This window comes from Lutjanus erythropterus, chromosome 3, assembly GCF_056507025.1.
Source record: "Lutjanus erythropterus isolate fLutEry1 chromosome 3, fLutEry1.hap2, whole genome shotgun sequence".
Classification (NCBI taxonomy): domain Eukaryota; kingdom Metazoa; phylum Chordata; class Actinopteri; order Lutjaniformes; family Lutjanidae; genus Lutjanus; species Lutjanus erythropterus.
In genome coordinates, this window is record NC_139319.1 from 6,388,676 (window position 1) to 6,416,571 (window position 27,896).

Here is a 27,896-nt window from a genome sequence, read left to right on the forward strand (position 1 = left end):
CCAGCACGTGTGTCCAGATGGCCCAGGCAACACCAGATGGTGTTATCATCAAAGTCAGCCAGATGACAACTCAGAAGAACAGGGCGGTTTGGCAGCGTATTGCTATAGAGAAAATGTAAATAAGGTTGAATGTAGGCTGTGACATATTAAACTGGTATTAGCCACTTGACTGGAACAACGTGTAACAACATTCAACACAGATACAGACATTAACCTGCAGGCAGAGCAGAATGTTGTTGCATGCACTGCTAATATTAGCCTAACTGTATAGCAGGCTGACAGCTAACGTCAGCTCTGGATACGTAAATGATGTTGTTTGTTCACAGACCCTGTGATCACTTTCGGTCTGAAAAGGTGAAGCATTTAGTGAGCTGTTGTCATGTTTTGTAGGTTAATGTGCAAAATTCGTACATTAGTGGCATATGTTTCAGCAGCATTTAAAATACAATTTGGTGATTGTAGACTGATTAATGGCCTCAAATGATTCTTAATACACAGTATTTTTTCAGACAATGTTTAACGTTATCAATGGTTAGATTGTGCTCAGTTTGACTGCTTTCAGAGTGTTTTCTTACTTCCAGATGAGTCGACTTGTCCACATTAAAATTAGCATTTAATTGACAGGTAAATTAGTCACCAGGAACATCCCTGATCAAAGCCAGTCATTCTGTCATCATAAAACACAATTCATTCAAATGGTATGTCTCACCGGATGCACACTGCAAGTGTAAGTCCTGATATTGGTCACTTGCTTGAAGTGGCATCGCGGCGTCCACTATCTACGTTTTCCAAGTCCCCGGGAGACAAGAACAAGGTCCTAGCTGCAATCTACACGCTGAAAATGCTAACAGTATGAATAGCTGTTACTTTTTCTTTTGCAGTTTAATGCCAGAGCTTGCCTCCCGATATGCAAATGTTCCACCCTAACAAGTTCCCCATTGATACTATTTTGTAGCAGCACTGTCGCAGCATCCTGGGCTTAGCTCCGCCTAAGATGTTTGTGATTGGTTAAAAGAAATGCTAACGAGGCACGGTGTTTTTTTCCGTTATTGCAGAATGTGTTTGCGTGGAGCCAGACCTTTGTCCAGCACTGAGCACTGAGGAGGGAGGTCTGGCTATGTGAGACCATTCAAATAGAAACCAAATAAAACTCACGAAACACATCATGGTTGGCTTTTAACTTTGTGTTCTCATGAGTATCATGGCTGCTTTGTGCCTCCTGCATCCATTTGTAGCGTTGGTTGTGCATACTACGGAAATGTATGGTTCAAAGTATATTTCTTGTCTTAGTTTTATTTTAATATGAGGCTTTCCACACAATCCTTCAGAATTCAGTCATTCATTTTAGATTGAGATACTTAGAAATGGTAGTTTCACAAAATATTATTATTTTATAGTCTTCAGCTTTGGTTTTCAGTTGCTTTTATTTATTACTTTTCAACTGTCATTTAGAGCCTAAATAGCCAGCAACTGAAGATAATATTGATTTTGTGTCTTATTAATTATTTATTTGGATTAAAGGTGATTTTTTTTTTCCATCCTTTATGCAGCTGCAGGGGTTGTTAATACTCAGCTGGTGCAGTTTGTGAACATGTGCACTATATATTTAACAGTTTTAAGTCATGCATGTAGTGTACTCATGCACATGTACCGTGCATGTAAGTTCTTATCTTTTTGTACTCGTCTTTGCACCTGCGTCTATTTCAGTGTGAGTTCCTGTGACTGTGTGCAAGTGGTCAGCAGTGACACAAAGTGTGTCTCGGCAGCAGCTGCAGTCTGACTTTGCTTCCTGTAAGGCTGACAGCAGGAGTTTGTCACTTTTCTTTAGTAAACCGTACGTTCGCGGCTCTGCAGGGAGAACAAAACATACATGGTGAGTAGCACAATGTTTCTGCCTCTTCTGTCGAGCACAAACAGCAACACATTGTCATTCTGAATTATGGTTTGTTGGCTTGCTGTGTTTTTTTCAGCTGTCAGTTCAGACTTTCCTCTTAGTCCACTGAAGGTAAAACATACTGGATGCAGTTTCACTCCGTGAAATGCAGGTGAAATGAATCCAGATGAAGCTTGTGATAGCTTATTGGTTTCACCTGTCAAGTCTATTTTATTAATGTGCATCAAAGAAAAAATGAAGAAGAGGTGACAGGTTAAAGCACCTTTTGTGGTACTTTTGCAAATATCAGTTTGTTGTTCCTGTTCCTGTGAATAAGACATAAAAGAAAATATAATAATATTTGAAAAAACAATATATTTTTTTACAGATAGAACTGCTGTTCCCCTTAATGCCTGTATGTGAACATGTAGCGCACGTGGGACTGTAACAGATGTTTATTTTCATTATTGATTAGTCTGTCGATTTTTTTCTGAATTAATATTTTATTGTTTGGTCCGGAAAATAGTGAAAAATGTTGATCACTGTTTACCGAAACTCAAGGGAACATCCTAAAATGTTTTTTTTTGTCCACTGCCCACAAATCTCAAAATATTCAAATTTCAGAAGCTGAAATCAGAGAATTTTGATGGGGTTTTTTTCTTTAAAAAATGACCCATTGGTTACTGGGTTGTTAAACTGTTAAATGATCAAATAGTGTCAGCTAATTTGCTACATTATAAGGTGAATAAAACTAGAAATGTACTATGTAAAGCTACTGCAAGGAACTTTCATATTGTGTTGATTTTGGAGGCCCCTGTGGAGAAAAGCTGTCATGTTTCCACCGTAATAACCACAAAATATAACAGCCAATATAAAATTATCTCAAGCAAACGTTCCCCCTGCTTTTTTACTGGCTGATGTACAACTCACTATAACTTTGGGAAAATGTAAACAAAATTGTTTCATCTGATTTCAAGGGGAATCTCACCCAGTAGTAGGCATTAAAGACAATCATACAGAAATAGCCAATCACTGATGGTTTTGTTTGGTTACGTAGGTCATATGGCCACTTCAAAACTCCTTGTAGTAGCTTTAAGTAAAACAACTAATGCTTTTTTTTTAGTTTGTACATTTGTAACACCTTTATACCCTCTTAACCTTTCTTTTAGCTACTTTACCATGGAGGCTATGGCCAAGTTCGACTATGAAGCTGCGATTGATGATGAGCTGAGTTTTCGAAAGGGAGAGAAACTGAAGGTAAAGGAACGTACACACACTGTACAACACGCCCACGCTAAACGTTCACCTTCAAGTTATAAATATCTCTTAATATGAAAAAACATTCAAAGTGCCGGACTGTTGATGTGGTGCTATCAGCATTTCATGCAAACCAGTGTCACCTAGATGACTAGACATTCAGTATATTCACACAGAATTAGTAACAACAGCATTTGCATCGGTGTCACTGTTCTCCGCAGCGCTTTACAATAGTTTGTGCAGCAGGTTATGAAAATGTTTGTTTCGTATTTGCACGTTCACAGAAATGAGATCATGGTCTTTTGATAGAAGTGTTAAAAAAAAAAACAAAATAGCAAAAGCAAAGACAAAGACAAAGTACAAGTAATACTGATGCAGTGACCACACCGGTCCAAATAAAGTACTGTAATAACTAAATTGTACAAACAGTGTTCAAGCACAGAATGCAAACTGATATCAGTGCTCTAAGTAGAAGGTGAGCGGCAAGTCCAGCAATCAGCGTGCAACAGGTTCTGTGCTTTTGTGCATGGATGGAACTTGTGACTCTCACGCCTAAACCACGTGTTAGTTTTCTTTTTAAGTTACAGTGGTGTTTTAAACCTGATCCTTCACCGTTTAACAGTGGCATGCAGACATTTTGGGGTTGGTGCTCAAGCGAAAAACAAAAAGGCACTCCTCTCGTAATCCTTTATAAATAAAAATAAAGTTTGTAGCACATCTTTTACTTGCGTATTTATGTGTTTAAACACTAATGCAAATATACACTATCACAAGAGACGGCAACAACAAAGAAAACAATGCCACATTGTGTTTTAGTGGTCTATAAAATAAATAACCATTCAAAATGGCTGGCAAAAGGCTGTTCTCTGTATAAATAGAATAAACTACCAATTAGCACAATAAGACTTTTCCATCCCCTTTTTTTATTCTCCACTCCTATCCTTTTCTGTCCTCTCCTCATTTTCTTCTCCTCCTCATTTTGTAACAGTATTTTGTACTTTTACTTTTAATACTTTAAATACATTTTCCTGATTTACATGAGTATACTGTCACTTACATAACATACTGTATATTTTCAGTGCAGGACTTTTATTTGTGTCAGATTATTTTCACAAATTATTTTCTGTGACGGTTTGGATTTTTTCTTGCAGCTGTGACAAAGCAACGTATTACAGCAGGATGGTGGTTCACCAGGACCGCGTGAATAACTACGTTTTTTTGGTCTTTACTGAAACATATGGTTGTTAGCCGAGCGGTGCTCGTTTAAGGAATAGGGCAGTACATAAGTGAAGCAGAGCGAGCGGCAGGCAAGTGACGATGCTGCTCATGGCGGGACAGAAACTTTAACTTAACACTATGTTGTCAATCTGGCAGTAAATGCACAGAACAGGTTACAGTGTGTCAGTTAATAAACACTGCAGCCTCTCGAGATCAAGGAAAGTCTCGTCTGTTGGCTTGGGACATTACCATCATCACTGCAGATTTTATTTTGAAGGGTCAGTCTCATGTTGAGATCAAGAACACAGCCTCTGATTGGTTGACAGACACAACCCAAGGTATTTCGGGATTGCCCATGGGCGGCTAACAATATGCTGACGTCAAAAACTGTTTTCAACATGGAAAAATGGATAAATAACTTCAGAAGTCATTCAATGATGGATTTATCACACACACACACACAGACCTCAAATACACACAGAGAGAATACCATGTGTAATGATTGACACAAATAGTCAAATACTACCCGCAGCATGCACACACATTACGGTAGCTCTCTCTCTCTAGGTTAATGTTCAGATATCCAGATATGATTACACAGACTGTTATTAATCTGGTAAAGCATAGGTGCTTACTTGTTTCAGCTGCCCTATTGCCTAAGTTCGTCTGGCTGTACCGAGATGTTTCAATGGTGGTTTAATTTCAAAACACTGACAAACAATATTTAGGCTCAGGGCAACCACTATCGTGACTTGGCTGTCTGTAACCTTTGAAGGCTGCAGGTCAGGGAGACGTGTGGATCCTGCTGCTCCGTAGGGCCCTTGATTCAGGTGCTGAAGGGAAGTGGAAGAGGGAGAGGCAGGGGTTTGTGCGGTTTTACAGAATTAGAAGTCAGATGCAGTTCGTGGGCCTCACAGCACAGTTTTAATTAAGAATTGATGCCATGGGCCAAATTTAAAAGCTAAAATATAAAATTAGAAAAAAGAAATAGGAAAAAGGTGTCTCATTAAAAAAGCACATATTTGGTCAGAGGCTAAAATGGTTGCTTGAGCACCACCAGGAGTTTATCTGTGCACGTGCCTTCACTTAAAGATCCAGTGTGTATGATTTACAGGGATTTAGTGACAGAATATGGCAGAAATGGAATGTATGAGTATGTTTCATCAGTGTATAATCACCTGACAAACACAAGAAAGAATTGTTGTGTTTTGTTATCTTAGAATGAGTTGTTTATCTAAATCTTTACTTCCAGAGGGTGCGGGTCCTCTTTCATGGAGTCTACCATGTTGCACTGCCGTTTTTCCAAATTAGCCCATAACGGACAAATGAATAAGGCCTTCTGCGTTCTGTGCGAGTTTCATGGCCACCGTAGGTTCTCCTACATGCTTGGAAAAGGAGAGTGATACAAAGTGTTTGCAATCTGCAAGCTGGATGCCGCTAAATCCTACACACTGGTCCTTTAATCAGTACAGTTAATTTACAGTTTAATAGAACTTAGTATTGAAAATGCAGATAAAACTAAACTTTTTCACGGCAGCCATATTAATATGAAACTTTTGACCTGAGTATAATGGAAACTTAATTAGTATCAGTGGGAACTCCTGCGTCTATTACTTCATGTCAAACTGGCCGTTGTGTAAAAGATCTGTTCTAGTCTTTTTGTTTTGGGTGCTCACTGAGCTCATGGCTAATGTTAGATGCATTAACCTCATCCTCTGCACTTTCTCTGGTGGTTTCTGAGGTGGAAGATATGTCAGAGTCTCTTGTTCGAGAAGTTACAGAATGATGTACTGTGACTCACAATTATATGTGAAGACTTTAGATATTAATACAGCCAATTGGCCAGTATGTTTTAATAAAATGTAGCTAACTGGTTTGGCTGACATGAATATGTGGCACACAGTGATTTAGTGAGTTAGCTAGCTCACATGATTGCACAAGGATTAAATGTTTACTTTTTATTTTTTTTTATAAGACCCAGGCCTTAGAATGAGACATTTATATCTACAAAATGTGCCAGTCCTTTCCATAGAGGCGGCCATGTTGCACCGTCATGCTTGTACAGTAGCCCACAACAGTCAAACCAAACACTGGCTCTGGGTACAGAGTTTTGCACATGGCCAACATAGGTTCTCTAGACAAAAGTGAAACGAGGTGTTTGCAATCTGCCAGCTCATCACTAGTTGCCACTAAATCCTACACATGGGTCGATTAAGATGACAATAAATTCTACTGCGTCTAAGAAGTTTGGCTTGTTTTGCTGAATGTCTAAATTCTATATTCCCTTAGGTGCAAACTGCAGCACCAAATGTAGTTTACTCTATGTACTTTGATACTGATTTAATTTCTGTTGTACCTCCATACCAGTATTAAGCAAAAAGAATGCTGTAGCATATTCAGCTTGATGTGAATGTCTTATGTGATTGTGTCCCACTGTTTCAGATTCTGCAGACCACAGGAAACTGGTACAAAGCGGAACTCAATGGAACTAAGGGCTTTGTACCCCAAAACTTCATCAACATTGATCTGCCCAGGTAAAACTTGAACAAAGCCAAAAAATAACTGAAACATAGGCAGAGACAGATAGACATGACCTATTTCTGACATTACACAGAAGAGAGTATGAAGTCATCTTCATGTGAAATTAAACAACCTAAAGTTTCTTGGGGAAGCAAGAACTGAGACAGCGTACAGTGGAAATATAGTCATCACGTCATGCTCGAAAATAAATTAACGGTGATTCATACTTTTTACTTTTTACCCTTTTTCTGCCTCCTGCATGACACCAGCTGGTACCAGGAGGACTCCAGTCGCAGCGACGCCCAGGAGAAGCTGATGTCACAGCCGGTGGGGTCCTTCCTCATAAGGGGCAGCCAAAATGCAGCCTCAGGAGGCTTTTCCATGTCTGTCAGGTGCATTCAGCGTGTCTATTTGTATATCTACAGCCGCCGAGAGCTACAGTTTGGTTACTACTATATTTTCCAACGAACATTTAGAGAGATTTATCTATATGGTTAGTGACTGCTAACAGCATTGTTTTGATTAATGCCCATTACATGTACATAGTACATGTAATGGCCATAGTACATAGTATATTGCCAGCAATTATTGATATTGTGACGCTGCTGCTACTAGCTTTAGCATATGCTAGCCCTACTTTCAGAGGTGGGATCAAGTCACTGTTATGCAAGTCACAAGACTGACAAGTCCCAAATCTTAAACTTTGAGTTGTCAGTCCTTAACAAGTATACTAAGTATAATAAAGTAACATTATCCACCTTCATTGATTTACAAAGTTACCTAACTGGTAAGCTCAGTGGCTAAGAGTTAGCTTGCTAACTATGTTAATATCAGCCTCAACTTACCATTGTTTGTGCGACTTCAAATGTCCAATCCTGTTGGAAGTTGTTGCATCTCCATCTGTAATCGGATTGCAGGTTTTGTGCATTTTCCTTAACCAATGGATGAAAGTATTAACAATCAATTACCAATTAATCAGTAATATTAATAAAAATACACGTCTTCTTTTCTTTAAACAATTCTAGTGGTACATTCCTTTGGTAAAAGAACAATAGCTGCTCTTGATATCACTGCTCTGTAATGTTCCACCCACAAGTTTGCTAGTTTTTGTACCAGAACAAACTTATCTTTGTCATTTTTTTAAAACTCGAGCTAAGTAAACTTTAGATAAGTTCTTTGTGGTTCTCTTCTGCACCATGATTGGCTGCTTTCACCGTGGTTCAAACAATGTGGATCTGTGTTGACTTCAAGGTATCGATTCATTTTCCAATCAAAAGGCTCAAGTCGAAGTCACGAGTCAGTGGTGTTCAAGTCCAAGTCAATCAGCAAATCAAAAGTCATCAAATTTGTGGCTGGAGTCCAAGCTGTGACCTCTGCAAAACATTTTCAGAGCTTTTTGTAGAAATCTCAACCAGTGTTGATGGATGCTTTGTTACTTTTGATAACTTGTAAAAGTGTAAGGTAAAAGGTAAAAGTGGCCTTATTAAGCTCTTCTGCCATTTTCACTTCTCCTATATATATATTTTTTTTTTGTTCTGTTTTGTGTTTCATACCTGACAGTGATCCAACTGTCTTCTCTCATTCTGTCAATATCACATCATTGTGGGATAAAAAGACCCAAGCTCAGTTCTTCTATTTGCACTTTCAGTTTTATGCATATTCTTTATTTAACTATTTGACCACATCATTTCCTCCAGCAGATGAACTTTCTGTTTGAGAAACTTTCCCGCATGCAAGAAAGTGACAAAGAGTGTGGGATGTCATAGCAAAGGTTAGCTAGTGCCTGAATTCACCAGTGACATAAGGCAGTCACGCTGTGATGACAAGCCCTATTCCATACTGGTTAAAGGTTATGAGACAGGTTGTTATACTAATAATTTGTCGATGCAGATGCCAGGCGAGTGGCTACATTGCTGCTAAGATGGAAGTTGTCTATTGACTTGTAAATATTTCTAAAAAAAAAAAGTAATAGGAATCAAATATAGGGAGCTGCCGTCTCCTCTTCTTTTCTGTCTTGTCGTTTCTTACGGCCACTTTTATGTTTGAAAAGCATAACTGCTCATGAAACTACTGTATTATCATATTTTCTTGTCATAGGATCAGACAGAGACTTGATATTGGACAACATCAACATACATGTTACCCAGCAGTCATCAATGACAAAAAATACAAATGAAAATATTAAGTTATTCATTTAATTGAATAGTCTATTTACAATTTCTATAGTTAGTGTAGAATAAGCATATGATTATGTTATAGATGGCTACTGGATAGGAAGAAAAGAGAAACCTTGACAGAAACGGGTTTGCCTTTTTGATAGTATATCTAGCAAATAGCACAGGTTTAATATGGGTTCTTATTTGAACACAAATACAGTATATTTCTGATGTGATCTGAATGTCTTGCAAGAGCCCGTTTTCTGCTGAAGACAGTACTGGAGGTCTCTGTCTCTCTAGGCCACCCACCCCCACCCTACAGGCCCGTGGAGCTCACTTACATTATTTGTGTAGATAATTCTGCAGCTTCCAGACATACAAAGCTTAACTATTCAGTACAGATGGTTATGGTTAACATCACGATGAACGGTGGGCAGACCAGTCAGTACAAATCTGATCAATTGTAACAAGCAAGACATTAAAACGCTGAGTACTGCAGTATTGACCTGGAATCTTTTTTTTGACAAGTTACTGATCAAGATTTTTTTGGATTTGATGAGTTCCACAACTTTTAAAGGTATAAAAACTCAATATTAAAAAAAAAAACAACTAAGTATAGACTCATTTAAACAGAATGCCTTTCAGTTATCACTTATGACCCACTAGAAGTGTGTGGTGGTGGCTGTATCTGCAGAAACGCTGGCCTCTGCCTGTACTTCCTTTTTTTTTCTTTTACTATTTTGCTGTGCTCTGAACACTTTACCAACCCAAAACGTCAATATTTCACTTCCTGATATCTTTCTGGTGTGTTTCCAGACAGCTCAGACAAATCTCATCGATTCTACCTTTAAATTATAACTGCAGGTCTTTTCCGTGTCACTGTTTTGGATCCATATGGATGCATTGCATACGCTTGCCACTGAAAACACTCAGTGCTGATTGACTGGAATAAACTTTTAGTAACCTGATACGAAGCAGGTGTTTCTTTGCAGTTTTAAATGACTGTACCAGTGCTCATCTGTCAGCAAAGACAGCAAATGAGTCTCAGGTAAAGATCTTGGTGCAAACGTGTAACCACAAACACCACCAACCACAAAAAATATTAATAGCTGCTCAGTCTGAACAAAGTTTGACCACATTATTTACATGGTGCATCTCTCTGGCTCTGCTATGCTTTTGAATATTCTTATTTATTCGTAAATGGGATTACAAGCTCTAGAAGCCTTAGGGTTGCTTTTCACACAGCATCTCACATTTTAACCTTTATAAATGTAGTCCAGCTGGGTCCTTCACGACACAAGAAAAGGCATACACAGAAAAATAAAGCATTTTCTGTATTTTACTCCTCTGTAGGCATGCAGCAGATGTGCAGCACTTCAGGGTGATGCAGGACAGCAGAGGGCAGTATTATCTGTGGTCAGAAAAGTTCTCCTCTCTCAACCAGCTGGTGGAATATTACAAAAAGAACTCTATCTCCAAACACAGTCGGGTATTCCTACAAGAGATGCAACAACAGGTAGGAAAACCTACTCGTGGAAACCTATACAAGAAATGTGTCATGTGTTAAGAGTAGAAACATCCATTGTAGTATAGGAATGTAGTCATTGATGTATTTAACCATTTCGAATAAAGAGCACAGAAGGAAAAAAATATGTTTTTGTCTCCCAACAGGAAAAAAGAAGCTCAAAAAGTCTATCGCCTCTCCCCACTCCTCCACTCTCCAAATGCCCACCTCTACCTGCACCACGACAGGTATTCAGCAGTAATTTATGTGTCTCTTATGTGTTTTGCTGTATATTCTGAGTATGTGCATGCTCTTTGTTGTAATGACTGTGTTTTCATGTTTGTTTCTGTCTATATTTAGGCTACTTTGTAGAATAAGTCAATTTAAAGGTCCAGTGTGTAAGATTTTTTGGCAGAATATATCAGAAATGGAATATAATATTCATAAGCTTGTTTTCATTAGTGTATAATCACCTGAAAATAAGAATTATTGTGTTTTTGTTACCTTAGAATGAGCTAATTATATATGTAGTGATTTTGAATGAATAAGGGCAATATGAAAAGAAAATGTTTGTCCTGCTACAGCTGAAGGGGCTGCAACAAAGAAAAGCCCACCATGAAATGTCTACAGATCTCAGTAAATAAGAAACAGGAAGTTGAAACAGTTCAGTTCAGTGACATTTGGTCCATGTCTGTCATCTGTCTGTCCGTGTCTCATCCTGTATGTCCTCCTCTTCTGTGTCCAGGACAAAGCCTCCCCCACGCTGCAAGTCAGAGCTCTGTACAGTTTCCACGCCGAAGAGTCGGACGAGCTGGAGTTCAACGCCGGTGATGTCATCAAGGTCCTGGAGAGCTCTGACCCGGCATGGTGGAAGGGCCAACTAAGGGGCAAAACAGGCCTGTTCCCCTCCAACTACACCAAACCCATTTGAGAGGAACACAAAGACAAACACGTGATATTTCCGTACCCACATCATATATCTAATGCAAAATCTTGCAACTTAACGTAAACCAACAGCAAAATGCTCAGTGTCTGCTGACAAAAAGCATCAGTCGTCATGTTGCTTTAGACGCACATATTGTTCGCTGTCTCGCCGGCGCCCCTCTCAACACTCATTTCTGTAACTTGTACTCTCTACTCACCTTATCATCACTTCATACCCAGCTCCACTGCTTTTAGTTCATTTATAAAACTGTCATTGGCAGACCCTCCCCCCATACCTCTGCTCACTGCTCAGTATCTCAAACAGCACCCACAGTTTACACTCCAAGAATTTCATTAACATGATCATCCCAAAAGTCTGCACCTCCTTCGGCCGTTTCTCATTCCAGTTTGCTACAAAAGAAGCTAAAACTCCACACCTTCATTCAGTTACTCATCTTTAGTAACTCGTTACAAACGATCGTCTTCTGTATCTCAGGAAAATTGTTGTTTTATATTCTGTACGTGTTGTGATGTTTTAATATTGTGTAAGATTGTTTTCAAACCAGTTAAGCTTATGTCAGTATGTAGCCTACTGTAGTTACCTGTCATGATAACACAATTCCATTGCCTATTGTTGCTCTCTTCTTCAGTGCCTCAGTATACTGTACTGTATGTTAGGTGATAGAAATAATTTATTTGTGCACCTGCAAACCTCAGAAAATATAATAAAAACTTGGTCAAAAATAAATAAATAAATGTAAGCTACAATATACAAGATATTAATGAAACAATATTTATTTTCAAACTGTTTTAATTAAAAACAACAAAAAACAATGACGAGCATTATTATTTAGAGTTGATGATACTTGGGAGAAGTGTTCATATAATATCTGTATTCATAAACTGTGCAGCACTGTAAGTACAACATGATGTAAAAATCCTTTAGCGTTCCCTGTAATATTATTGTATTTAAGGAACCTAAGTCTCCATAGTCAGTAATATTCTGCGAAAACTAAACTATGCTATAAATCAGAGGTTTATATTGTCTCTCCTCAGACAAATTTAATATTCAGTCTCAAACTCAAGTGTTTCACTTAATTATTTTTAATCATGATGATGTTATTTGGTGACATATATACCCAACAATTAAGCTGACATAGTCTAACCTTACTGAGAAAGATAATAAATTCGCAGGAGGCCAACTTCCTGCTTTGAAAACCTGTTCTAAACCACTGAGATGACTGATGATGATTTTGTGTGCCGTGATCATGTCTGCAAAGGTATACAAGACGTAGGCTTCTGAAATACTGAACACCTGAGTTTATTGGGACATTAATGGGACATTTGGACACCCTTAAGGTGAGGGAGTAGGACCCACAGACTTCAATCTTCAAGGTACAGAGAGAAGATAGAGAAAATACTACAGAGTGGTTGTAAACCTTTGTCAGATTTAACCTTGGGTTTGTCATTCACTCCGTGAGGTCATGTGACTCAGCTTATCTTGTGTGACCCACATAGAAAGCTGCCATTCACTCAGTTTATTACCTGGGCTGGTTTGTTTTTGAAAGGATGACCAAGAGGTGAAAGACAAGTTCCTTCCTTGACAGCAAGTCATGTTTCCACAGAACCAGTCCTTTCCAAGCTAAACGCTGCTGCATTCAAGTACCATCTGTAAGTCAGGCATTCTGATTGGAAATCCTAAATGTTACCAGTCTAGTTCTACTCTTTGCGTTTTTATGTCATTTTTAACTTCTACTCCATTAAATTTCAGGGGGAAATATTATAGTTTTTACTTCACTACATTTATCTGACAGCTTTAGTTAATTATTACTTTACAAATGAAGATATTTCCATTAAAAACATATTAATCTGTAAAATACAATGTTTTGACATAAAGTGAACCACCCAATGATTTATACAAGTGTAACCAAAATGATTAGTTAATTAATTTATGCCACCATTTTGGTAATCATTTTAATTTATTTTTCATGTAAGATACTTCATGACAAGCATGTCATTTTGATGTTTGGGTGGTTGATTGGATAAAACAAACTTTGTAAAATTGTAAAGGTGTCACTTTTGGCTCTTGATAATTGCATTTCTCACTATTTTTAGAAATTTGACAAACCATACAAATCAGTAATTTAACAGAAAGAGTTGTAAAAGAGTATTTGTACAGTGTGGGACTAGAACTTTTACTTAAAGGTAGAGTTCACCCCAAAATCAAAAATACTTGAAACTGCTCACAACAAGGTCTGTACATTTTCTAACTGGGTCGTGATTTTCGCTATTGAGTCTTTCAAATGCATATTTTTGGCACTTTGAGCACCACATGCCCAGTTCCATTTAGTCCCATTATATTTGAGAGAGGGTAGACATCTCTACAGCTCATATCTCCAAAACTCTGCAACTCACACCAAATCCAGCAAAACAAGATGGATGAATAGCACTACAGATAAGAGGGAAAATACCTATTTTTGATTTTGGGGGTGAACTGTCCCTTTAAGTAAAGGGTCTGAATAGTTCCTGCACAATTGTTTAAAAGATTAATAATTAAATTTATGTTTGAAGGGTCTGGTCGTGGTACAGAAGTGAGTTGTTGCATTTGGGTTGCAAGAGTAAAAATTAAACAACAAATAGCCTAGTGGTTCTCAAATAGAGGTCTGGGGACCCAAGAGGTCTATGGCAGTGTGCCAGAGATCTTTGAAAACTTTTCAGATTCATTCATTTAATTATCATGACTTTAAAAGGCTTCATTATAGCTAAACAAGCATGATTAGACTTTTAGTAATCATTACTTTTTTACACAACTATATCCTTTTCACAAACAATTTTATAGGCTAAGTCCCAGGATAGGACTATTTTATTGCTTCTTTTCATTTGCTATTCAAAACGTAACTTTACCTGACAGTTACAGTATTCACACAGACCTTGAGTAAATTGGCTCATTTTAGCAGTTTATAGACGTGCCAATATTGCAGTCCTCTTTATTCCATTTGCACATGAAGGCAGCATGGGTTGTCCGCCTCGCGCCCCACCTCTCTCCCCCTAAGTCAGGTGAGAAAACTTTCCCAGCTTCATTGTCACCTGTTCGGCTACACGCACAGGGAGAAAACACCAAACAGACCCCACGGGGTGAGCGAGAGGTCCTGAGCTCCAGGAGGGGAACCCGCTGCCACAGCCATGGCCGAATCCCAGCTCATGTGCATGGAGGACGGCCACATCGGAGCCAAGATCCCGGAGTCCAGACCGGAGTTCTACTACAGCGAGGAGCAGCGTGCGGCCATCGAGGAGCTGCTCAAGAACGGCGACGGCGCCTTCAAAATGCGACTTAAAGATGACAACATGAAAGACTTCCTGTCGGCCAGAGAAGTCAAACAGCTGATGGGAACTTTCAAACAGTACGACTCGGAGAATGACGGCAGCAAGGCGTCCTCCGGCACCGACGCGGATTCGGGGGTCCATTCCACCTACTGGCCCCAGATGTCGGACACCGAGGTGCCGCCGCTGGACATCGGCTGGCCCAGCGGGGGGTTCTTCAAAGGGGTGACCCGGGTGGCCGTCCACACACACCCGCCCAAAGACAACGGACCTCACATCAAAGAGGTGGTGCGGCGGCTCATCCAGGAGGCCACCAAGGTGAGGACAGGGACTATCATACAGTATGTCATCTTTATTATCAGGGTTGTCAAGAAATTATATCTTCAAATATGGTACAACACTTTTTAAAAGTTGACATTTATTGTCATAAAATGGGAGCCCTGGGCAAAATACCAAACTTTTTATTGCCACATCTCAATTAATACCCAGTATGTATATGTGGTCCAATATGCCCATATGAAAACTTTTTTTCATGACAACATAATGTAGATTGTTTTTGTTTGCTTTATAAGCAGAATTTTATTGATCTTCTTTCTTAATTCAGGTTTTATATATATGTATATTTTGCTCTATTTGTGTTCTTCTGTTTATACTTGTCAAACTGTAAAATGTTCTGCCTCCATAACATATCTGTAGATTATTTTTTCGATTAATCAATCAGTGATTTGCTCCATTAAATGTCAGAAATGGTGAAAAATGCTGATCACTGTTTTACAAAGCTGAAGCTGATGTCCTCAAATGAAATCTTGTGTCCAAAACATGAAGATATTGAGTTTACTCTCATAAGAGGAGTAAAGAAACCAGAAAATATTCACATTTGACAAGCTGAAATCAGAGATTTGGGCATTTTTATATTGATCGATTATCAGAGTAGTCGGTAATTAAATTAATAATCGATTAATAGCTGCAGCTCTTCTATCTTTGTCACAGGTATTTATAGGGGAAGGTAGTATGGCTTAAAAATAATTGTAATTTTTGGGCTAGGCACAATATATGATATATATTTCAATATGCACATTTTCTCTAAAATAAAGTAAAATAACTATAAATGATCGATTAGTGCAAACATATGATGATCGTATGCAGTATGATGCACTGCTGTAGATAAAGCTAACAAACACCAGTGCTGGGCAATATGGATAAAATCCAATACACAGTATTTTTGACCAATACCTCAATATTGCCACAATAATGTTAGAATATTTTTTGTTGTCCAGTATCAGACAGGTCTGAACTGAGATGAATAAGAAAGGTTTATGATCTACAGTGAGAGGAGATTCCAGATAGAAAAATCTCAGTATTTATGGCGACAACAGTTGACTGAATAGGTGATTAGATGCTGGAGAAAAAAAGAGTCGTGTTGTGTTTTGTTTTTCTTTCTTTTTCTTTTTTTAACCACAGATAAGGACTACAGAGTTATGAAGTGGTGAGTGAGTTTGAAGTAGTTGAAGAATGCAGTTTACACATGAAGTTGTTCTGCTTTTATGACCTGCTTGAATCCCGTAATTTCCTTTGACCCAGTTTACTTAAGCCACATTACATTTTATCACACACATACTCATATCTACACTGTTGTCAGTTTGCCTGATCACATAATTAAATTGGATGTGTAGTTATTGTTTGGAAAATTAATGATGTTTAGGTGGAAACAGTCTGACATGTTGAGCTCAGCCTCAGTGGGCGGGGCAAAAGAATTATATAACTAGAACACATCATCACACATGTGACCAGGACAAAATATTATGTTTGTTAAATATTATGTTTAATTTATGATGATTAAAAGTCAGTTTACGAACACGCCTTTGATAATTCTAATTTAGTGTGGTTTATTTAATCATGGAAGGCCAATTGGTTTCTGTTGCAACGCTGCCACACTATAAGGACAAAAATATGTGGACATTAAAATGAACCTTTATGGCAGAACAGTCATATTGGATTGTACAGATTTACCCAATAAAGTGGCAACTGAGTGTGTTATTATCAATCACTTACTAGATTTTTTGTTTCTTTTTTTGTTGCCAACAAAGGGACCAAAATCTGAATTTTACTTTTAGGTTATTTAGACAACCAGCAAATATCCACACACGAGAACCTGGAACCAGTTTTTCTGGCATATTCTCTGAAGAATCTCTCTCTTAAAAAAAATCTTAATTTATCCAATAATCATTTTCTTATGATCAATTAATCAGTCAATCTGCAGGAAGGGACCTTCCCCAAACTGTTGCCACAAAGTCGGCAGCACTTTTTCTTTAAAAATATAATTTTATGTTGCAGCATTGCATTTTTCAGAGTCACCTCAGATAAAGCTTGGTAAAAGTTCTCCCCCTTTAGTTTTCTAGCGTAGTTTTGCCCAATTCCCGGTTAACTGTGGTATCATGATTATGTTATTTGATCCAGTTGAGCAAAGATAGCATGATATTTGTTTGTTCAGACGACACCAAATACATTGGAGAGATTTTTCAAAAGACACTGCCTTAAAAAAACCACTTAACACCCTCTGACATCTGGCCTTTGTCTTCAGTGGGAAAGGGTACAATTTACATTCAGTCCGGGGTCAAGTGAAGGCTTTTCACCTCCACCTTTGGCCCTTCAGTCATCCATACCTACGTGGCATTTGGCTTGACTCAGCTCGACTCCATGCGTCAGCGCAGCAGAATTTGCACCCACTCGAAGGCGTGTGATCGACTGATGAAGCACTCGTCCTGAGTCGAGCGGCTGAACAGTAGATAAAAATCTTGTTTCTTAGAAATTCTTCACAGTAAAAGTTCCACATTATTTTCTTATCTTGAAGCTTTTATCATTCCCTTCACTGATCCTCCCCTGAAACTGTTTGGACCAAACCAAGAAGACAAAAAAAAGTGCCATTATGTGGACAGGCATGTCCATATACTTTTGGCCATGTAATGCACATTATTAGTAATATTGCCATTGTATTAACTTGCAAAGTTCCCAGGTGGGGTGAAGTAATGTTTGAGTGATTAATCCCTCCCCACACAGGAACTAAGAGCTTCAAATGGGTCTGTGTTTGAGTTGCCCATCGCAATGTTTACTCATACGCTGCTGGAGCCCGGCTGAGTCATCTGTTCCGCCTGCTCACGGCTCGCCCTGCCTCATTATGACTCTTTTTTTCTTTTTTTTTAAACTGGGTCAAGGAAAGACTGATACAACTTTATTATGCAACTCATCTATGGATTTCCCTCAGAATTTCTTTGGGAGTCCAGCTTCTCTTCTGTGTTTACCTTCCCTCCCATTCTTTCTTTCAATCTTTTCTTTTGTTTTCTTTTTTTTTGCGCTTTCTTGTTCCCTTAAGCTTTTCTTCCTCCCCTCCCTCCTTGTGTCAAACAAGTTCATGCTGTACCTCCTATACAAGAAGCATTGTAAGTGGTGAAACAAGATCACCAGCCCTCCTCTTTTCCATGCTTGCAGTTTTTAAAGACAGTGATTTACAGTATTTACATACGAGTCTGTACACATTACCCTGCTCCCTGGTTGTTCAGCCTTCCAGTTATTACCCTGTCATGTTGGGAACACAGAGTGAGTGTTTTATTTATAAGTTTATTTCCTCTCAGTTCTAAATACTTAAATTTATATTATACATATTTTTTTCCAGTCTTTTTGGGGTGTTTCCTGGAGTAGTCAGAGAATGATGGTAAATGCATGGTGTGCATGTGTGGAGCATAACAAACATACCAGCTTTGTTGTCGTTTATCAGAAAGGGAAGGAGCTTTTCTTAAAATAACACACACACACACACACACACACACACACACACACACACACACACACACACACACACACACACACACACACACGCTCAACATAACTCAACTCATGTTGAGCAACCAGTTCTCCAACAGATTAGTCTTGGCATGCAGATATCAAATTTCTTCTCAGTTTAGTTGATGATGATCCTGTCAGGAGGCTTCATGTCTCTGAGTCTGCCGTCCGCGCACGTCCCAGCTTGCGTCTGTGTTGTTCACCTCACTCAGAGTCCACTCAGCATTTTTCCTCAGTGAGACACTGTGTGGAAAACAACAGGCCTTTTCTGCCTCACACAGGAGCATTTGTTACAAATTTAAATACAGGACACTTTTCTCTTTTTTTTCCATGACTTTGCTCTCCGGGGGAAACAGTGGAACATTTGAATATGATACATCTCCTAAACCTACATCCTCTGTTTGTGCTGAACATGTCCTAACATGTTTGAAATGACCTTCTCCCTCTTTCTGTGGCCTTTCTTTGTCTTTCACTCATATCGATCATATCATTCTATGGACATAACATGCAACTTCTGTCTAAGTGGTTTGACTCTGAATGTAACCTATAAAGTTCATTAAACATTCCTGACCTGAAGACTTTGCCCTGTACTCTCAGCCACAGGGCCTAAGAATGCCTCTTTTGGTCATGTGTTGGTCTGTCCAACACTTGTCTACATATCATAACTACAACACACCAGACTCACCTTACATTTTGATATTTTATGGTCCTAGATAAGAAATCTAATGTTTTCTGTAACCCTGTGACTTTTTGTGTAGTAGTACTACTCATATTAAGGCCTCGTGAGCAAAAATATGTAGTCATTTACATACCAACAGCATCATATTAAAGTATGAAACAACAACTGCAACAAGCCACAAAGGCAGACAAAATAGGCTCCCAGCGATGGAGTACAACCGAAGAGTCAGTTCTAGGGGTGTCACAATTTCAGTACCAAAAAGAAAATCGATTGAAGTGAACCTTCAATTTCAAGAATTGAATCACAAGGCAGAATCGGTGTTTCTTATCGCCAGCGCAAGAAAAAAAAAAGAACACTTCAAAGACGACACGGCGTAGCTTACCGGCTATTTTATCACACTTGATACCAAGAATATGAATAACAGTTATCGGGGCATAAAACCAACAGTCTGTTGATCTTTGCTAATTGAAACTCAGTCAAATAGTCTAACAATGACATACCCATCCGTGAAAAAAAAAAAAAAAAATGCTGTTGCTGTTGCCTGCTGGTTAAAAACGGTACTAAATGTGTTTTCTAAATAAAATATTTGAAAAAATTAACAATTTTCTTTGTATGGTACAGTCTACTGGAACTACTTTGCAGGAGCCTAAATGCAATTGTTTGTTTTTTGGTTAAAAAGGTTAGTAATAAATCATTTAATTTAACAGTTTAAATGAACAGTAATATAAGTTAATAGATTTAGAAGGAATTAAATGGTATAGTTGCAGGTGTTTTCAGTTCGTATGTATGATGTTGTAATAAGAGAAATCATTTAAAATGTATTTAGATGGAGTGTAATTTAAAAGTGTAATTTATGTAATATTTGTAACGGATGGGAGCATATAACCATTTGGTGTTTTCAAGTTGCTGCACACCTTTAATTACTTTAATTGAGGCTCCCATGAGAGGTCAGTCAGACAGTCAGGCAAGAGTGGACGTTTTTTTTTTTTTTTACCTCTCTCCTTTTTCTCCTCTCGTTGTTGATTTTTACGTGGATGTGATGGATGCTTAATGCACAAGTTTGACATTTTTTCTGTACTGCCTTTTTTTGTGTGTGTTTTCAAGAAGTTTGTACGAGTGGTGCTGTGGAATTTTTCATAGATGTGGATTATAATTAGAGCGCAGAGCTAAGCTCCATTCTATGGAAACCTATTTTCTTTCTGCAGCAGAATCTACTGGAACTATTATCTTTCTACTTGAAAGAAAGTAGTTCCCACATGAAACTGCTTACAGCAACGTTAGTTCTAGAGCAGGCAGACATCTCTACGGCTGATATCTCCAAAACACGGAGACACCAAGTCCCCACCAATTCCAGAACAATTTAGATGGATAAATGGCACCACAGGTCTGAGGAGAAATATGTATTTTTGGCGTGAACTGTCCCTTTAATGCCAGGTGTAACAGGACGCTAAACTTCTACACTTGTTTAAACTTCCTCTAGCTGACCCTTATTCTGACAAGACTCAATTTTTGCTGCATAATTAACAGAATAGACTAAAAACTATTAAATACACCACAGGTGGACACAGTTTAACCTTTAACTTTCAGCATATTGTTGTCATTTTTGCAAGTTACAGTTAAATCTGTTCGATTTTGCCAACATACACAACTACTGGGTCTGATTTCCTTTATTTGGTAAAAACAAACGTCTCCTAATTCCAATGCTCTGACAGAGGAGAAAGCAAAAGCTGTAGGGAAGCCTTTCTTAAGACAGAGACAGATTTAAGTCCTAAATTCCTCCACTGCTCTCCTTTTGTTGTTGTACAGCTCTGTGTCTGTGATGTGTCAGCCTGACTGGAACTCAGCAATGGGATGAAACTGTGGTTTTCTCCACTGTTGCAAGACCAGCCCCCGGGGTGAATGCATCACTGGGTGGCAAAGTGCTTCACTGAGACAGATTAGCTTCTTCTGCTGGTTCCTTTGTTAGCTGTGTAAAAAGACATGCTGCCCGTAAGCATCTTATTGGCTTTTTTGAAAGGGAACATGGATGAGAAACAGAGCGCTTCATTCATGCCTTTAAATGGTTAGTCTGTGTTTTTTTTTTTCCTGCCCCAACATGATAAAAAATACCCTGACCCAACCATGAAGGAAATTTCATAAATTTACATTAAAATTTTCTGTTCTGTGAACAAAGCTTTGTCTACAAAAGGATTACATAACATGACGCACTCAGCGAAGTCCATTACAGGCTTGTCATTAAGTCAAGAGTCATATTAAGAAGTTTGTTATACAACTGTACATAGTTTTGGTTTGGCCACGTAGAATCATCTGTGTTATTCACATCATCCAGCCAAATAAAATCCAGTGATTTCTGTGTTTTGTTTTGTTTTTTTTGCTTGCCCAAATTAGATTCCTGGTTCTGGTTAGTTGTAGTTATGTAACTGACACTGGTTTCTTTTTCTGTGAATACCATTGTGCTGGTGCTGTGTGTACATTACGGTTGGGTTGGGTGCTGGCATGTCGCTGAACAGTGGCTGTCACTTGTTCTTTAACTTAGCAAAATAAAACAACAGAAATTACCCGAACATATGCCCCCCGCCCAAAAAAGTGACCGGCGATAAACTAGCCAGTCATCAAACACTGATATATTTCTGTAACCCTAGTATACATTTGTGTTGTTAAGTGGAGGTTACCTGCATTTTTAATTTGTTCCATGGCAGTGAATGAATGAAGACTCACGATTTGTTTTAAATCTTGCAGTATAAGTTGCATTAAATTGTGATTTCCTCAGGCACTAATCTGCATGCTCTTGTCAAAACACATTTTGAATTGTCGTCGCCTTTAAAATAAATCAGTTGAACCCGTTTCTCTCGCAGGTCATAGCAATAGTGATGGACATGATCACAGACCCCCAGATCCTGCAGGACCTGATGGACGTGGCCTCCCGTCGCTCCGTGCCCGTTTACATCCTGCTGGATAGCCAAGGTGTGCCGCACTTCCTGGACATGTGCTCCAGGCTGCAGATCGGCTCACAGCACCTTCGGGTAAGACGGCCCTTTAACATTGGATACTGGGGGAGCACAGGCATGCGAGAGGATGACCCCGAACATATTTACATACACCATAAAACCAAATGTTGTGACTGATTATTCATTGTTTATCGTGTTATTATATTCAATTTTTGCCTTATTCTGCTAGAATAGATCCTTGAAAATCTTAAACACTGGTCCTTTAAAACATGTACCCAGGGTTCTGTGCAAAGCACTTTTACAACTTGTTAAACTAGATTATCCTGGGAGAATGAAGTAACTTGAATTAAATTATTCTCATGTCAGAACCTGTTGACAAAACTCAGTCATGTCTTACTTACAGTAAGCACCATCTCAGAAAAAAACACATAAGGCACAGCATATCGCTCACAAAGTCTTTACGTGGGTGAAAACTTTTGTCCAGTTTTTAGCAGATTTGTACTCCGGTCATTACTTAAACAAATCGGCTGGCTGGTTGGGAAATCTGCCACATAAAAGGTGATAGCTTGAAATGAAAATAGAAATGAAAGTAACAGAAAAATATGTAGGCAGAGGCCAAACAATAAGGACAACTAGAGAAGATCTTGAAAACAGACAATCAGTGCCATCATCAGAGTTATGTGTTTCGTTTAATCCTTAAAGAGACCAGGCATAATTGCAGCACCAAAATCACCATATTTCAAGACATATTTCCATTCAAGCTTTAGTTTTGCTTTATTTTACATTTCATCTGTACATTTTGGCCTAAAATATAGACAACACTAAATCGGTCAGCATTTGTGTGGCTGCAGTGTTTAAAAAGCAGACTGCAGGATTTGTTTGTGACCAGGAAGGAATTTAATTTTAAAGGTCCTCGTGGAGGAGACTGAGAGAATAACATTCACGTTTCATCAAATTATAGATTCAGCAAACATCATTGCATGAAACATCAATTCTCTTCCATAAGCAGCCAGTAGAAAGTTGGGGTGCAGTGAACCTTGGTGATTTTCTAGAGGACGGATCCCGTCAACTGTCTCCTGTTTTCAACTCTGATATAATGTCACCCTGTTGACGTTGCTGTCTGTGTTTATTTCCCATTCAATCCTCTGACTGTGACCCTCTGCGGCTGCAGAACATCAGAGCCAGATCACTTCAGGGAGTCGGCTTCAGCTTGTCCTTCGGCAGACTGCCTGGGTCACTCTGTCCTAAATACATGCTGGTGGACGGAGACAAAGTTATGTTTGGCTCATACAGGTGAGGACTGTCTGTGTGTGTGTGTGTGTGTGTATGTGTGTGTGTATGTGTGTGTGTGTGTGTGTGTGTGTGTGTGTGTGTGTGTGTGTGTGTGTGTGTGTGTGTGTGTGTGTGTGTGAAGGTCTGCTTATGTGTACAATAAGCCCATGCTAGATGGATAAATATGGAAAAATATTTGTGTTTGCAGACTATTGTTCCTCTTCTGTTCTCTAAAATTAAAAAATTTGAATGTCTCAAAATAAATTGGTCCTACAAGCAGAGAGTTCTTCATGGCCGGCAGCCAGTGCAGCCAAAATGTTTACGACTGTGTGAGAGAGCGTGAGCCAGAGCGAGCTTAATGTTGTTGAAAGCAAGGCCAGAAGTATAACTCACTCCTACACTTCCTAGAAGTCTGTATGTCACATCCTGCAAAACCCAAAGTGCCTTAAAAGTGTACGAAATCTGGACACCTGTGACCTTCTAGTTCAGAAGAAATGTGGCAATATATATCTTTGAATAGCAAATATACATAGCATCACTACTAAGCAAATATTAAGCTTGTGTGAACATCTGTGAGTCATGCAGTGAAGTAATTATCAGAAAAGTACAACTATTTTTCTTCTTCTTATTATTATTATTATTATTTAAGTTTCTCAACAACTTCTAGCTTCTTCTTTATCACAATGACCACAAAATATAGGTGCGGAAATAATATATTATTTGTTCAATACATCGGTTAGTTTACTTCCTGTTTCCTTTGTATAAGTGTGGACTGAATGGCCACAATGGGTATTTTATTTTGAAATCTTTTTATTGAACGTTTTCATGTCCATTTACTCGTCACAAGATGCATCACAGCAAACAACATCAACAACAAGCTTGACAAGGCACACTAATGTCAATACACAAATAGATATATGTACACATACAGTTACAAAATACAGCAACAAATATACACACAGAAAGAGCCAGACAGATGTTCAGAGAACCCGACTTAATGCTTAATGTTTTGATATGAAATTTTGTTCAAAATGAGAGAGGAAAGGTTTCCAAACATGAACATGTACTGAGCGCCTAGTGGAGCAGTTAAACAATGTATTTAACAATGTTTAAAGTTTTCCGAGGGCTTGTCTTTGTTTTGTGTTAATACATTTGCATGAGCTACAGTACTTAGTTACAATCATCTGTCAAGTATTTAGTAGAATAATAGCATACATAGAATGTGACATAGATGATTTGTGCATACGTGACCTCAGTCTCAATAAAAAATGCTCAAATGATAGAATGTAACATAGAAAACTTGGATTTTAAAATAATAAATACACAAAAATGTTGCTGTTTGTACTTAGTATGCAATACTGAAAATGTGTAAGGACCCTGTTTTTTATTGTCCTTCGTTACAAATAATGATAACAATAAAATGTTCTCAAAACTGCAAAATTCAGACCCAAGTTGTAAAAAACACAACCTGGAATTATCTTCCAAGGACCACAGATAAAAATAAACTCCTAGCTACATCTGGTATAATATGAGTATTGTACCTTGTCCCTTTAAATAAAGCATGAAAAGTCCACATTCCTTGATTTGATTCTTTGGACACATGCTTATTGCATTTGTGAAATATGTCTTTTATATTTAAATATTAAATTTCTTTGTATAATCATATTTGCTGTTAATCTAATGGACCAATGAGGACACACAAAATCTAATGAAGATGATACCTGTTGTGAAACATTTCTCTGTCTCTGTCCCAGTTTCTCCTGGTGTACGTCTCGTATGGACCGGAACATGATCACTGTGATGACGGGACAGGTGGTCGACTTCTTCGACCGGGACTTCCGTGAGCTTTATGCCATCTCTGACAACATGGACCTCTACAAAGAGTTCCACGTCAGCCCGCCTGCTGCTAAAGTGACCACCACATTGCGCTCCAAAGTGGGGCCCAAACGCCCGCCTTTACCGGCGACCACATCCCGCTTCCAGGTTAGCTTGGGGGATTCACGGAAAGCGGGCATCCAGGTCCCCGCACACAAATTCTACAACCCCAAATACTCGCTGGTGTTTGGCGACACCCCGCGTCCGCCGGGGTCTCTGCAGGAACGCGGACCCAAGAGGGGGTCGATTCTGGCCGAGGCTCCTGAGGAGGTGGAGCAAGAAAGCCAGCGATTGTCCCTCAGTGAGAGGAAGGACCGGTTTAGCCCGATGCCGTCAGAAGCGCCAAGCGAAAGCTTCCAGAGACCCAACGGAGTCAAGCCGGAAAAGAAGGGGTGGCTCAGTTTCAAGCGGAAATTCTCCAGAGGGAAATCGTCCAGTAAGCTTTCGGTTAACAGCCTGACGAGCAACACGTGTCCTTCGCCCACAGAAACCAACCGGACTGAAGAGAACGAGGACAGCTTTGAGGTTATCGTGAAATCTCCATCCAAGTGGAGGAGTAAGAAGCTGGGCAAGAAGACAGACTCTGAGCAAACTGTCAACACTGTACAGGACAATGAGAGTAAGTCAGGACTAAAGTGGATTTGTAAAGATTGGATCAGGAAATGGTGGTAAATCTGAGGGGTCACGAGTAGATTTGGGCCTCAGTCAGGCAAGTGGGGCAGAAGTCTACCTATCTGATAGTAATTCTTACTTGCCCCTGTGCAGATTGTGTTAGTGGTTATTAAATAACAACAAAGACTAAAGTTAATTGTCATGTTTAATCTAGGGCTAAAACGTTTATAAAATAACAGAAAATAATGGAAAAATGTCCGTCCCAGTTTTTCTGTGAAGATTCTCTGTTATCCAGGTCACGGCGTTAGTAGAAAAGGTTGTTTAGCCTCTTGGATGAACCCTACCAAGTCCAGTTGCTTACAACAACCTTTTCTTCACGTCTCAGTTTCTTAAAGTCTTTAAATGTCTGGTTTTGTCAGTCTGAAACCGAAAGATATTCAGTTTAATAAGATAACAAACAAACAAAAGGAAATCTCTATATCTGAGAGGCTGAAAACGGCAGTGTCTACCATTTTGCATGAGAAATTACTTAAATGTTTATCAAAGGTAGTTTAATTCCTTTTTATTTACTTGCCCAATATGGCATTTTACTTGCCCCGAGTGTGCAGGCAACCCTTACTGTTGAGCCTTGCCATATACTCTAGTGAAATGCCAAGAGGGTATGAATAGGTAAATACCACCAAAGCCAAGAGACAATTTTAAACTTTTTTTTTTTCTCTAGTCTTGAAAAAGGCTCTTTAACTCTGTCATGATCTATGGATTATGCTACTGGCTACAATCGATTTTCTGTCAAAGGGTTTAAAACCTCCAATCCAGTGGTTCTCAAACTGTGGGGCAGTGGGGACTGAGGGGCATAGAGCCGCTGCTCTGTGAAGTTGAATCAATAGAATTTATTTATGGAAAATCAACAAACAATAGTTTGCTGATGCTATTGTGCTGAGCTTTACATTACTGGAATTCAACTTCGTTCATTTGTTATTTGTTGGTTCCCATATCATTGTTGACAATTTATGGAAAAAAGAAATGTGGGGTTGGAGGTGCTAAACTTTTTTTAGACTTCTGACTGCTGTTCTGATCTTATTTTATGGCAAATAATAGTTACTTTTGAGTAATCCTGGTTTAAATATTTTTAAATATTTTTACAATATAGTGATGAATTCTATGTAATGATTTTCTCACCTCACAAATCTCTTTTTATAATAATTTTGTGACTGTTTCTCTTTTTTCTCACAGGTGTTAAGAGTCGACGTCGAGGAAGACAAGGCTGTAAAGTCTCTTGAGGACCCCAGAACAGAGTACAACATTCTTACAGATGGATTACAAAGTGACTTTCTTAAAACTAATGCCACCTTTTTTATTGTGCAATACAGTAAGTACTTTATCCAGTGCCTTACAGAAAGACCAAATGAATGTACAGTCCTTCAGGTACAAATGTTACCAAATGTTACAATGTTTAAATGTTTGCCGCCAAAATGCCAAAACTCAATAATCAAAGTGTTGTGGGATGCCTGTTACCCATATGGGCTGCAGAAAGGTCTGATGGGATACTTCCTGGTGATTACCTGCATCATGTTTGCTCTGAACCTTGGTGGGGCTTGAGGGACGTCGGGCCGACTGTTTACCCCCTGGACACGTGTATGTATACTTGCATAGTGAATATTTGAGAGCACAAAATGTGAAGTCTTCTTCGGCTCATTCTGGAGTTTTAAAGAGAGCAGTCATCAGACAGACTTAAAGGGCCAGTATGTAGGATTTAGTTGCATCTGGTCGTGAGTCTGCAGATTGCAAACACCTCATAGAAGAACCTGCACCATGTAGATTTCTGACTTCCATTCAATACTTAAAAAAAAACATCCGTTCAATACTATTTTCTCTAAAGAATTGCCACAGCCCTAACCCT

General features: G+C 38.8%; 2 protein-coding genes across 2 annotated transcripts; both read left to right on the plus strand.

The window, feature by feature from the left end:
* Nucleotides 1-1,829: 1,829 nt before the first annotated feature.
* grap2b (GRB2 related adaptor protein 2b) lies at nt 1,830-12,603 on the plus strand. Its single transcript, XM_084712256.1, has 7 exons — nt 1,830-1,873; nt 3,043-3,130; nt 6,791-6,882; nt 7,138-7,260; nt 10,378-10,540; nt 10,696-10,776; nt 11,274-12,603. Exons 2-7 carry the CDS (start codon nt 3,053-3,055, stop codon nt 11,457-11,459), a joined length of 723 nt encoding a protein of 240 aa, XP_084568382.1. The 5' UTR covers nt 1,830-1,873; nt 3,043-3,052; the 3' UTR covers nt 11,460-12,603.
* A 1,814-nt stretch (nt 12,604-14,417) lies between these two features.
* LOC146329524 (protein FAM83F-like) lies at nt 14,418-27,334 on the plus strand. Its single transcript, XM_084712268.1, has 5 exons — nt 14,418-15,091; nt 22,145-22,312; nt 23,409-23,530; nt 25,264-26,003; nt 27,230-27,334. Exons 1-5 carry the CDS (start codon nt 14,636-14,638, stop codon nt 27,274-27,276), a joined length of 1,533 nt encoding a protein of 510 aa, XP_084568394.1. The 5' UTR covers nt 14,418-14,635; the 3' UTR covers nt 27,277-27,334.
* Nucleotides 27,335-27,896: the final 562 nt, after the last annotated feature.

Coding starts and splice junctions, on each gene's coding strand:
- grap2b (XM_084712256.1), top strand. CDS start 3,053: ATGGAGGCTATGGCCAAGTTCGACTATGAAGCTGCGATTGATGATGAG. Junction 3,131..6,790: donor GAAAGGGAGAGAAACTGAAG/GTAAAGGAACGT, acceptor CCACTGTTTCAG/ATTCTGCAGACCACAGGAAA. Junction 6,883..7,137: donor ATCAACATTGATCTGCCCAG/GTAAAACTTGAA, acceptor GCATGACACCAG/CTGGTACCAGGAGGACTCCA.
- LOC146329524 (XM_084712268.1), top strand. CDS start 14,636: ATGGCCGAATCCCAGCTCATGTGCATGGAGGACGGCCACATCGGAGCC. Junction 23,531..25,263: donor GTTATGTTTGGCTCATACAG/GTGAGGACTGTC, acceptor TCTCTGTCCCAG/TTTCTCCTGGTGTACGTCTC. Junction 26,004..27,229: donor CACTGTACAGGACAATGAGA/GTAAGTCAGGAC, acceptor TTTTTCTCACAG/GTGTTAAGAGTCGACGTCGA.